Here is a 13,881-nt window from a genome sequence, read left to right on the forward strand (position 1 = left end):
TTAAAACGTCATTTACTCACCCAAATTAAGAAAGGAGATGCTGATGGTGTCTGCCTTCTAATTTCAAACATTTGTCGTAATTGTTTAAGAAGTGATGTATTGCTTGCTGGAATTCCCAATGAGAAATGGAGGCCATGTTTTTCCTGATACTATTTTTCAGTTCTTTCAGGATATGTAGATTATTTTTGTACACTCTATGCTTTAGAGTTCCCCAGAGATAAAAGTCACAAGCAGTTGAGTCAAGGGATTAAGAGGGCCACACATTTCTACGGATCATTCTATCTTCGAATACTCTACAACAGTGATGGGCAAAGTGCAGCCCTTGGACAGGTTCACAATTTTTTCCCAAATTTGGTATTTCATGCACAGGTTATCATCATGTTTGCATCTTCAAATACATGTGAACAAGTGTTTTCTACACTGAAACTTCGAAAAAGTACAATTAGAAACAGAATAACAGATGAAAACAAAGCTGGATGCTTTTGCCTTTTTCCAACAGAATTCTGCAACAGCACATACAGTATGCTATTCTATGGACAGACTTCATAGAGTATTCGAGGATATAATTATCAGCAGGGATATGCAGCCCATTCAATCCCCAACCTAATCTCTTGTGATTTGTGTTTCTAGGGAACTCTAAAACACAAAGCTTATAAAAATAACCCACAAATGTTGGAAGAACCAAAAAATAATATCCATTTCTCAATAGGAAACTGCAATGAGCAATGTATCACTCCTTAAACAGGTGTAACAAATGTTTGAAACAAGGCAAACAGTTTCAGTTAATAAAAAAGTCACACAGAATTCGTCAAATCCCTATAATTGTGTGAAACATTTATACTGTTCGTGATTGTTAGGATGAGAATGGTTGGAATTCTAAATATGTTTAGAATTTGAAATAAAATTTTGATATTTCTTTTCATTTGTCTTTATACTCTCTGTATTTAAATTTAACTAGACGGAACCTTCTCGTTAATTACCGTAAAGTGGGGTGACTTTGAACGCTGAGGTGACTTTGAACAGTAATTTAGCGCCTTTCGAAATTAAATGCTGTACCCAATTGCGAAAAAACTGTTTAAGTTGTCAATAAATTAGTTCAGTTTTTTCGCAATTGGGTACAACATTTAATTTAGAAAGGCACTAAATTACTGTTCAAAGTCACCTCGGCATTCAAAGTCACCCCACTTTACGGTACTTTATAATAGCTTCCTCATTCCAGAGATCTAGTTTCAAGACAACAATGAAGATGATAGTTGAAATGATTGACACATCAATAACAGAACTACAATTTGAGAGTCAAAATCTCCGTCCATGCATATACATAAGTGCATACTACAGAGTGAGTCAGCCAGGGCTAGACCGGCATCAGAGGAAAGTCATATACATAGTAACTGCTGTGCCATCGCAGTGCTCAGACCTCTTGCTCGAGTACGTTTCGTGTTTAGTTACGTAAACACGTTCACACAGTAAGAATGCAGCTGTATACTGTACATTTAGAGTGCAGTAGTATGTCCATTATGAAATAGACCCTTGAATAATGAGTGTTTACGACAACTTTGTGAAATACGAATCTTGTAGAACAGTTGTAACAAACTTACATCTGTCATTCCCTGATTCGCCAGAATCTTCTAAAGCAATTAATTACAATTTAATGAAGAAATTTCTTCGTCCAACTGGATTGGTATTGGATAAGAAACGAACATGTCTGAAGTGTGTTCTCACTGAGAAGATGTTAGATGAAATTGGCCACCGACTAGAGAGTAATTCTATGACATCATCCCGCCATGTCGATCAGCAGGTAGGGCTGTCACAGTCTTCAGTGGTAAGAGGTATGAAACAATTTAAATTAAAATCTTTTGCATATGGTTTCAACAGTGTATGATGGACTACTTGACCCCACCTTAATTTTTTATAGTGACGAAGTATGGTTCCACCTTAGTGGTTACGTGAACACTCAAAACAATCATTACTGGGACAGTGAAAATCCACACCATTTTCACAAACAACCGCTACATGACAAATTCGAACCATTTTTGAGAATAAACTGTGGTGAGTTGCTGGACATGTCTTCAGGAGATGTGCATCTGCCAGATATCACAAGGACGTCATTTCGAACATGAATTGTGAAATCGGTAAGTACATCATTATGCAATTCTAACCGCAAAAGCGCGGAATGAATCTTCCACATATGATAGCGTTGTTATATATGAATCAGCCGCCATGAGTGTGGTTCACCCTGTATTTAAAAAAGTTATGTTTTGCAGAATATTTATAGCAGCTCAGAAAATCTAAGTATTTCATGGACATAATTATTGACCAACTTAAGCTGCCGTAAAATTGTAGCCTGCACTTAATAAATAACCATTACTGAAGGAAGTTATCATTTTCTGATAAGAAATTACAAAGATTTAATTAACAGCTCAATCTGACAAGGTATGCTCAGAAATGACATCAATTCACCAATTGGATACAACAGCAGTAATTTTCTACCTTTTTTTATGACATGACTTGACAAATACATAAACCTCTATGCTATATTGTTCACTAAATTTTCTCATCAGAAGTAATTGGTAAGTTACTATAATTTGGTTTAAGAGACCATTACTTGCTTTCAGTCATCTGATGATTCATTTATTTTTAGGATTCAGTTAATAAAGCCATTTGTCGAAATACTTTTAATTACGATAGGTATAAATCTGTGATTTGCTATTTAGTGTAACCACTGTTTATTTGCTGAACTCTCAGAATGTTGTAACTACATAGTGCCTGTACAGTAAATTCAAATGCCCTCAGCAGGCACAAGAACATAAAGGCAGTTGGGTTTTCGACCAATTGCACTACAGCATCAAACTTTCCATGGTGGAGGTTTGAGTTCAAATCCCACCAAGTTAAAAATATGGTACCGGTACTATACTAAAATAAGTTTTCTCAGGGTACTCTCATTTCTTCTCCTATCACTATAATAATAATAATAATAATAATAATAATAATAATAATAATAATAATAATAATAATAATCCGTGGCGCTACAGCCCGTGAAGGGCCTAGACCGACCAGCCGGCTGCTGGCCTCACGCCCACATGTCGAAGCAGAGGTGGACGATCATCCAACCAGCCTATCACTATTACTATCAATAATTTACTCATAACAATATCAGCACAATAGCAATGAGGAACTACTGTAATATCATCCACAGGAGACCAATTCAAGAATCTCTCTACAGAGTAAGTAACCACACAAGGAAGCATGCTAGCCATGTTGATCCACATGATTGAAGTGAATGTGTGATGGATTAGCCTCAGTTATCATTTTCGACAGTTGACTCAGTGCTACTCAACAGACAGCCTTGGAGACTTATCCGGAGATGCAACAAAGTTATTCAAATTTGCGCAGTGTTTGTCATCCTTGGCTATACTCATCACACTGAACCTAATTCATGCACAGTCAATTTCACATTAAATGTAACACGGTACAAGTAATTTAAATTGCAACGAAGAGAGAGTGGAGATGAGACAAGAGAGAAAAGGACAGAAAAAGACAGAAGAGGAGGAAATGATTATTTTATTCACCTTAGTAATAAAATATTTCACAACCAGAGTGATATTAAGATTAATTTACATTGAGATTGAAGTACATTAAATTCAAAATTATGGCTAGGAACTTTGGTTTTATATTACTGCCATGCATGAAAATCTTGGCCCAGCATTTCCGTTGTATCTTAGTTTTATTATTTTACACACGACTTCTTGGTAAGCTAACCTACAAAATGAGAATTAGTGTGTGTGAAACAAGATATTTTCAACTACCGTAAATTTGAAAAATACACATCGAAACAAACTTCACTTTGCTAGCAAAATCGCGAGTTCTTTTAATTCCTCATTTTACGAAACAAAAAGTACTGTGATGTTGCAAAAAAATCGATTTTGAAAATTTCGCAGTTTTCAATATCTTTGATAACAGGAAAGTGGTTCTGATATGCTATCTGTCGCCATACAGGAATTTCTCCAAATCTACTGGTTGGATTTGTTCATATTTAGTAACTAAAGGTCAATTTATCTGGAAATGATGTAGGCCTATATGAAATAGCATAATTTACAGTACAAATTAATGGATCTTTATTTTAAATAAAAAACATCCAGTGACACTCTACTTCAAGAATCAGCAAGCAATTACCTCCATGACGTTTTGTTTTATAAAAGAAACAAATGAGAAGGTCTAGTAACTATAACCAGGGAAAGTTTTGCTAAGAGAAATTAATTACTCTGCACCTAATTATTTCTAAATTTTGTTGCGAGTTTCTTTCACTGGGTAAGTTCTTTGTTTTGATACAAACTTTAACACAAGAACTTGGTGTACAAGCTTTGAAGTTTACATCAGTACGCTGAGTTACCAAACTTCAAAGTTTACATCAGTAGTTACATCTACATTGACATATTATGAATTATTGAATTCAATGGTGTAGTTTCTAGCTTTCATGTCAATGTTAAAATTACCTTTAAATCTGCATTGTAAATGAGGCCAAGAGTTCAAAAAAGATAAAATGTCTTCATAGTTTCATAACAAACCACTAATATATTTTTAACAATTATATAATTTTTAATGTCGCTATTCAACAGAAAAATATTAGAAAGTGCAACCATGTTATATAAATTTGTGGAAAATACATATATCTCTAGGCCTACTTAAACCATATAATGTATAAATGAACACAAATTTCTTAATTTGGGATTAGAATGCCTTCCCTGTACAATCCAGAAAAATTAAGTTTATTTTCTCATTTATGTGAATTTAAATTATTTAATAATTTATTCATATCTTTTGAATAAAAGTTCAATGAAACAAACTATGAATAATAATATAATTCAGAACATGGTATAACTAAATTATTACGAAACGCGTAAATCATAATATGATCGGTATATATCAATGTTCTTTTTGGGTAAAAACGACAATTTCATGTTACTGTAATGAACTGTTCTAAAAATTCAACCCAGTTACATGAATATTCTTATAAGCTGTAGCTTTTAACAAACAAAGTAAAACTGTTAGAAGTCCTAATTTGCGTTAAGTAACATTATTTTACAATAGCAGTAAGAGCACAAAAACATGATTTTATTGTATCAGTATGAACATATAAAAAAAAATTCTGCATTTCTTTCCTTCGTAATACGATTTCACTTCCTCCCCTATGGATAATTTATTGTGAATGACTTTTAGCTCCAGACTCATTTTCAATGAAAAAATAATCCCATAGGGTACTTAAATATTCATAACAGTAATGTATAAATTGTATACCTTCCTCGTCTTCCTCATCACTGTCCATTGTCTTCATGCGTTTTGCTGGCTTTTTGCCATACTCAACTTCCTCATCCTGTATACAAAGGAATAAAGAATTCCATTAGTAAAGTTCAGGAGACAAATTGGTTCTCGTGTGAATTGCAGCTTTTGCAGAGTTTAACATTGTCCGAAGTTATTATTGTTTCTACACCATTTTAGAGACACATAAACTTCCCCTATTAAAGTGTTATTTATCAGCTGGACATCTCATCAGAATTTTAAAATTATGAAATTTTATTGTAACCATTGCCTACATCGTATACTTTCTATTTACAAGGATATTTTGGTGGAAAATTATTTTCCTTATGAAACTTAGCTTAAGATATCATCGACAATTGCTTTTTTTTCATGCAAATTTAAGTGATTTTAAGGTCAGTATTTTCTTATCTTATATCGTGATATAAGTAAACTCTTTTAAGATTTGGCTTCTCTGAAGCCTTAAGTTATACAATATAATTGATAACTTTATACTAAGACGAGAATTATATATTTTTTTAAATACTAGAAACTGTATGATTTTTTTTTTCTTTGCGTTTCATTTTATAATATATTAATGATATATTTCTATGTCTTCTTAGCATAAATTGTACTTTAAAATAATTTTTCTACTGAGTAGGCCTAATTCTGACCAAGTAATATGGGTGACACAAATACAGCAGATTTTTCATAATTTAAACATATTCTACAGGGATTATATCCCCCTACCGCACCTTTTCGCTGGCACCCACTTTTATCCAAAATTTGGTGCGAAATTGGTGTCGGCACTCAATCTTTCTTTTTTTTAGGGTACATGTGACTCGACTAGAACTTAAATATACATTTGTATAACTTAACGTGGTAACGCAATTGTAAAGAAATATAAAATTAACATTTATCTACTCATCTACAGCACAAACAATGGCTCGTGTAAAAGCTAACAAAATATAAAAGTACGATATCGCTTAATCGTAATATCTGTTAGGACTACTGCTAAAATCCTAGCCTATGCTATCTTAAACTTGTAGAAAGCTAAAATAACATATATTCACCCATCTTTCAGTGGAAATATGATTTTCGTTTATTTGTTGCCAATGGCAATTCCAGATTTGGTAATATTATTAAATATTGTAAAATAACTATAAAGGAACATATTGGTTTCAAACCGACCTCCGACATTAAAAAATTTCAACATACCTCACTCTCCTCAGCCTCGGAGTCTAGAAAGTCAGCCATTTAGGATGTCTTATAATAACAGGACGACTACCTAAAAGCCAAAAAATATATACACTTTCGGCAATGCTAATTGTATGCAATTTCACTAAAGTAAAATTATCAAAACGTTCTCAGTAATAAAGGTGCCGAGGGTATTTATTCATTAACATGTGTCAGGACACCTTACACAAAATAAATGTAGTAGAAATCTTTAGGTTCTACACTAATTTTTAATAATGAAGCATTATTTTCTGGAGGGTTTAATTTATGTAGTCCCGTTTAACTTTTTGCGATAATTACAGGAAATGTATATAATTGCCGATTACTTCCAAATTCTCTTCAGAACAGGATATTAACTAACATGGCGGTGGCCAAGGCCACTTACAGCAAAGATTATATAATATTTTTTATTAGCGCAAAGTGTGCATGTGTATCCCAAAGATTATTGACATCACAGATCATTTACAGACAAGAACAGATCAGACATGGGACAAAAAACTTCAAAACTTCATCGCCAGGTGCGCTGGTGTGGGGAAGTCAACAATGTAACGATTAAACAAATCGGTTTTGCCAATAGTTTTGCCTACTACACAAGAGGTGAGCATTGCATTTGCATATTTTTATTCATGTATTTATTTAATTTAACTTATTTAATATATTTAATTTAATGTGATTTAATTTGTTTATTTATTTATTTCTTAATTTCGTATTTACTTATTTAATATTTCTCACTTATTTGTTACTCGCTTGAAAAAAAAAATATATATATATACATATATAATCCATGGCGCTACAGCCCACGAAGGGCCAAGACCGACCAGCTGGCTGTTGGCCTCACGGCCACATGCCGAAGCAGAGGTGAACGATCATCCAACCAGAATGGAGGTATCGTGGTTAGCACGATGAGCCCCCCCCCCCAGCCGTTATAGCTGGTTTGCATAACCGGATTTCACTCCCTATCGTAGGTCCCCAAGTGCATCACGATGCTGGGTGGGCACTGGTCCCATACGCTGGCCGAAATTTCATGAGAAAATTTCTTCCCTCATGAGGACTCGAACCAGCACGCATTCCTAGGTAGGATGCCTTAAACAACGACGCCATGGCGCAGGACATATATATATTTTATTTTATTAGGTTATTTTACGACGCTTTATCAACAGCTTTGGTTATTTAGCGTCTGAATGAGATGAAGGTGATAATGCCGGTGAAATGAGTCCGGGGTCCAACACCGTAAGTTACCCAGCATTTGCTCGTATTGCGTTGAGGGAAAACCCCGGAAAAAACCTCAACCAGGTAACTTGCCCCGACCGGGAATCGAACCCGGGCCACCTGGTTTCGCGGCTAGACGTGCTAACCGTTACTCCACAGGCGTGGACACATATATATATATATATATATATATATATATATATATATATATATATATATCTACAGCAATTTCTCTCAAACTATATTGGTGGGGATTTTGTTCACTCACTATCAATAGATACTAATTGAATTTTTCCAGAAATAACGCATATTGAGTTCTCCCTTTCATAAGGAGGAGAGGCCCGAATGCTAGCACCGCATCCTGAGGCTTATTATGCCTTAACCATCCCTGTTTTATGAATGGCATTTATCGCCGAACAGTCGCGCTCCTATACCTACATATACAACATTATGAACTGTAATACTTTTTCTTAAACTTGGTTATTTAACAACGCTGTATCAACTACTGGGTTATTTATTGTCGATGGAATTGGTGATAATGACATGGTATATGGCGAGATGAGGCAGAAGATTCGCCAGAGTTTATCTGACATTCGCTCTATGGTTGGGGAAAACCTCAGGAAAAAGCCAACCAGGTGATCAGCCCATGCGGGAATTGAACCCATGCCCGAGCTGAACTCCAGATCAGTAGGCAAATACGCTAACTGTAATGTTAATATTGTAATGATATGACATGTGGATAAGGTATGGAGAAATGAGTACGTGGTTTAACACCAAAAGTTGTTTAACAATTTCTACTTCAATTGGTTGAGGAAAACCCTCGGAAAAACCCCAACCAGTAAGATGTTTTATAGTATAACCATTCCAACCAGGATTTGAACCCGAGCCTGCTCATTTCACATTCAGACACACTATAGAGGATTCCACTTTAAGAAAAAAGAATTGGTTTTATGGGCCTTGCCTAATACATTGTACAAGCAATGGCGTTTCTATGGCAACTGGTCATTTGATGGAATAGCCCTATATGCTCAATGCTTTTTTCTTAACGTGAAATCCTCACTCTGCAGCAGTGGACGCAAACTATTGACTCTAGTGATTTTAGTAAGAAAAATAATTGCTTTTATATGAAATGAAAAACACGAATCATTTCATCAATAGGCTATAAAACGCAGGAGACAATTTGAAACGATTTTCTCCATTTTTATTTTATTGTTTTTAGGACTCATACTCATGTATGTTGTGGCTTTCATGTAACTGTTTTCTTAACGGGCACCAGTTTTTACAATGTGGCAGTTACATCACCCGATGTAAACCCCCATTATGCAAGGGGGACCGCACCTGTCGTTGGTCAACGGGTCCTTCGGACAACAAATTAATTAAAGACAAAATAGAAACAGCCCTCAACAAGGTACATGAATGGAGCTCCAAAAACCTCATGACTATTAATGTAGAAAAAACAACTTATGAATTATTTACACTAAAATATAAACCAGTGAATATTACCATAAATTATAATGATAAACCACTCAAAGCAGTTGATGATGCCAAATACTTGGGCATCACTTTCGACAGAAAACTTAGTTGGAAAAAACATATAACCAACATCTCAGAAAAGGTTGAAAAGAAACTGCAAATCCTGAAAAGGTTAGCTAGTGCTAAATGGGGCTGCTCAAGGAGAGTCCTTAATACAACATACAAAATGTATATTAAACCAAACCTCTTGTACTGTTCTGAAGCTTTAATAACAGCAGCAAATGCTAACATCAATAAACTTGAACAAATACAAAATCAGGCTCTTCGCCTAATCACTGGAGCAGTTAAATCCACACCTGTTGATGCCATGCTTGCCTTAACACGGATCCCATCAATAACAACAAAAATAGAAGAACAAGCACTGCTCCAACATGAGAAAATGTTACGACTGCCAAACTCTAAATGGACAGAAAAGAACCTCCCTTCCTCAATCCTTAAAACTCATAGTAGATTCCTAGAAAAGGTAACACAGATTAAATCCAAATTGAGCATTCCTAACACAAGAGAAAATTTACTTATAAGAGAAAATCCATTGGAATTATTGCAACCTACCTTCAGTTTGGAATTAACAGAGGAAATAAGTAAATCAGACACACCAAAAGAAATACAAAAACTTCTAGCACTGGAAACGATCAATACTAGATACCCTACAGAAGAATGGCTACACATATATACTGATGGATCAACCACAGAAAACCTTACTGGATCTGGAGTTACATGTACACATTTTTCCTTTTATCATTCTGTTGGCAGGGACACAACAAATTATGATGGTGAAATAGAGGCTATACACATTGCTCTCCGACAATTATTAAATCTTCCCTTAAATAAATATAACAAGACAGTAATTCTTTCAGATTCTAAAGCTGCAATTCAGGGAATATGTTTAAATGCTACAAAGAAGTCAACAAAAATAAGAGAATGCTACAAAATGTTAACACAACTCCAAAAAGTTAATAAGATTGTCCGTCTTCAATGGATTCCAGCACACTGTGGAGTCATGGGGAATGAAACCGCAGACACACTTGCAAAGAAAGGCACAACAATAAAACAAAAATCTAAATTTAATTTCTCATATTCCTCAATAAAACGCTTGATCACTACAAAATTTTCTCATTCATACCTACAAGAAATAGAATCAAATGCTAAAGACAAAAAATGGATTACACTACTTTCCAACCCAGATATAATCCCCCAGAGACCAAGGAAAACAGCAGTTGCAGCCTTCAGACTATTGACAAATCATGACTGTCTAGCAAGTCATCTCTACAGAATAGGTATCTCAGCTTCACCCATATGTGTCCTGTGTAACGATCCAGCAGAAATGAATGAAGACCACTTGAAGACCTGTGAAGCATTAAGATCAGAAGAAACTACAGTTCAAAAGTATTGGAAAGCATGACTGCTAATGGCTTCATTGCCAAATGCAAGGCACTAGACAACAACAACAACAACATTTTATTATTTTTTTTACGGTATGCAGAATTAACTGACAAATTAAACGGACGACATGATATCAACGAAAACAGACAGCTTTGTTTTACAGCATGGTTTGTTCTTATTGATTTATTGTTAATATGAACTCCTTTGTCAATAGTTAAAATGTTCCATAATAGAGGCTTTGAATTACTCTTACTATGTGGCCTGAAACCTTCTTTTGTAGGTAGGCCTACATAATTTCCCATAGTGTTGTCCTTGACAGTCTGTCAAAAGCCTTTTCGAAATCAATAAATAAAATACAAATTGGTAAATTAAATTTTATCTTCTTTTGGATTATTTGCTCTGCTATAAATATGCAGTCTGAACATGAGCGACCTTTTTGAAACTGCATTGTTCTTCTGATAATATATATTAATTTAATCGTCGGATTATGCAAATTACTTTGCAAAATTCACGTAACTCTTATCTGTTACGAAAATAGAAGTAGACGTAAATATCCTCTGAATGATTAAATAATATTTACAGAATTATACCTCCCAGTGGTTTTGTTGGGCAGGAATGCACCGGAATGCAGTTCCGGAAAATAAAAGCGTATGCATGTCGAAAATGATAGGATTCTAATCTTGACACCCAGCATGAGTGCATTTCGCGATTGATAAATTTATTGATAAGTAGAGTTGCTGTAAATATTTTTTTCCCCAACTAATTTACTAATACTGGTATTGTACCTTCAATTGAAAACTTTTTCAGACAGAACTTTTGGTGTCTAAATATCTCTAAGCAAAAATTCTGCTAAAATAAACTAATTTATTTACACATCATCAACTTAATTGCTCAACAGTAAATGCACTTTAATAAATCAATACATTTGGCACATTAAGAAACTAGGTTTTAAATTTATAAGAATATTACATTTTTAATTTTCTGACATTTTAAGATGTGTATCCCTAGAAGGATGGTTGGCTATTTTGTTTAACATTGCCCTGTTATAGAACATTTAGCCACAATGCATTTCCAGGATGTACCACGAGGAGGTAGGTCTATTTTACACCCCAATCGACACTATACTTCTGTTGACAGATGTGAAATCTCTCAGAAAAACACTAGAAGAAAAAACCATTCTTCTCTACGAAAAACTCATCAGAAGGTCAGATGCTTACTGGAGAACATATAGGGGCATTCCATGTCAAATCAACATAAAAAAAAGTGGACTTTTCAACCCGACCACCTCAGATTTTCATTAAATTTGGTGGGATGGTAAAGAATCTTAAGTTAAGTAATTATGTAAAATTTTAGCCCTCAATAATGCACGATATCCATACAACAATTCGGTCAATACGAGAAAAAATGTAAAAATGTCACATACTATGTCAATAAAAATAATTCATAACTTCTCTTCTAATTGAGGTAGAATCTTAAACTTGGGCTTATTTTAAAGCTAAGGGATCATACGTTTCAATAAAAATAGGTTTGCATCAAAGTAATGAATTCTTTATTGAATGGTCACGTGAAACACATTTTAACTTTAAATATCTATAAATGCGGGACATAAATTATTTCGCGAAAAATGTATGTTATAGAGGTAAGAGTATTCTCCCCTTGGTGTAAGTTTCATTTTGGAAACGTTTCAGGAATATCAGTAAAAAAATATATCAATGTATTGGTTTGTAGCACTTAAACCTGTCTTACACCAACACTGCATGCGAGCGAGTTCGTACTTGTCTGATAAGCTGCGTCGTAGATCTGTCAGGCCGTCATGAGTGGCAGTTTATACAGTCTTCAATTTATACAAAACGTGCAATCTGTTTCAAGTGCAGTGTCGTTAGTTTTCGTAGTATGTGGTAGTTTTGTGCGATATAATGGAGTCGCGTTTTAAATTATAGGTCTATGTTTGCTGCAATCCCTTCGAGAAATCAAGGCATTGTAATTAAAGGAAAAATTTAAGAAGTGTTATATCGTGGATGCTTAATGTATTTCCTGATTTAAAACAGGAACAAAAGGTGTGCGCTATGTGTCACAAAGAAATAAAAATATAATATAATGCTATTACGCAGAATCCTCATAATGACTCTACTAATGAAGAATACGTCGACTCTACAGTAAATGTAAGTTCATTAAATACAAGTCTTTTTGACCAAGGTGTGTTCCTTATTAAACAAGAAAGGCTACAACAAGAGAAATATAAGAGACAGAAATTTGAAAATATTGTAAAATACAAAGTCTTCGATATTAAAGATGCCGAGGAACCAGGACCTTCTGATTCTGAAATTTTGTCTCAGTTGCAGGAAAATTTTCAAAATTCAGGTAAAAGTGAGAAAATCGCCATTTTAACACTACTACATAAAAGCTGGAGCGTAAATAATATAAAAAAGAGTTTCTTTCAGCTTTCGAATACATAATTCGGAAAGCCAAAGTCCTGGCAAAGGGAAGGGGAATTTTGTGTTCACCAAATCCGAAACCTGGAAAACCCTTGCTCGCGGCTGTTGCCGGTAAAGCTAAAGAATTCTGTTGTTCTGACGAGATAAGCAGAATGATGCCTGGTAAGAAATATTTGTTGTGATTAAAGAATCAGGGAGTAAATCATATGAGCAAAAATTAATTATATGCAGCATTTAAAAATTCTAACCCTGACCAAAAAATTGTATTTTAGCTGGAGTTAGTGGACTATACTGTCTGTGTTTGTGTCCTTATCAGAATGTAAAACTTATGCCGGAAGCAATTTATTAAAGTTTCAGGTCTACGTGGATTTCAAGAAAATTTTTCTTTATACTTTCCAACTTAACATTTCTTGGCTACTATGGTGTGCAAACCTCCTCATATAAATTGCTTGTTCAGGAAATGTACAGGATGTCCTGAACCATTCAAAATAAGAGAGGGTTTAGAGAAATGTTTCGTATAAAACTTCAGTGAATCAGTGACCTACAAGCAGTGGATGACGACTGACCGATCAACGCTTGAGACTATAATGAAACCCACAGACAAAATTTTCAACTGTCTCTTGGAGAAACTTGGTGATTTACTGACTCACTCATTTATATCACCTGGACAAAGGAAGTTTCTACGTGATATGAAATCATTTCTACAGCCATGCCTGCTTATTGTGTTATGTGACTTCGCTGAAAACTATTATTTCGTAATCCAAGATGAAATTCAGTCATATCAAGGACTAAT

General features: G+C 34.5%; 2 protein-coding genes across 9 annotated transcripts in view; one reads left to right on the top strand and one right to left on the bottom strand.

The window, feature by feature from the left end:
• Spt6 (transcription elongation factor Spt6) overlaps positions 1 to 6,909 on the bottom strand; it is a 63,312-nt gene extending 56,403 nt beyond the window's left edge. For 3 of the 6 annotated variants that reach the window (XM_069847752.1, XM_069847751.1, XM_069847747.1), the window contains exons 1-3: positions 6,829 to 6,909; positions 6,511 to 6,580; positions 5,296 to 5,371 (exon numbers count right to left, since the gene is read on the bottom strand). In XM_069847752.1, the coding sequence (XP_069703853.1) occupies positions 5,296 to 5,371; positions 6,511 to 6,549 (115 nt within the window). In that variant the 5' untranslated portion in view covers positions 6,550 to 6,580; positions 6,829 to 6,909. Of the gene's footprint in view, positions 1 to 5,295; positions 5,372 to 6,510 lie in introns of all 6 variants that reach the window. The other 3 variants (XM_069847749.1, XM_069847750.1, XM_069847748.1) reach the window with 3 other exon arrangements.
• LOC138715178 (cilia- and flagella- associated protein 210-like) overlaps positions 5,571 to 13,881 on the top strand; it is a 30,257-nt gene continuing 21,946 nt past the window's right edge. For 2 of the 3 annotated variants that reach the window (XM_069847753.1, XM_069847755.1), the window contains exon 1: positions 7,017 to 7,125. The gene's annotated coding sequence lies outside the window, so the exon portion shown is untranslated. Of the gene's footprint in view, positions 5,709 to 7,016; positions 7,126 to 13,881 lie in introns of those variants that run through there. The other variant, XM_069847754.1, reaches the window with a different exon arrangement.

Source organism: Periplaneta americana, chromosome 15 (genome assembly GCF_040183065.1).
Source record: "Periplaneta americana isolate PAMFEO1 chromosome 15, P.americana_PAMFEO1_priV1, whole genome shotgun sequence".
Classification (NCBI taxonomy): domain Eukaryota; kingdom Metazoa; phylum Arthropoda; class Insecta; order Blattodea; family Blattidae; genus Periplaneta; species Periplaneta americana.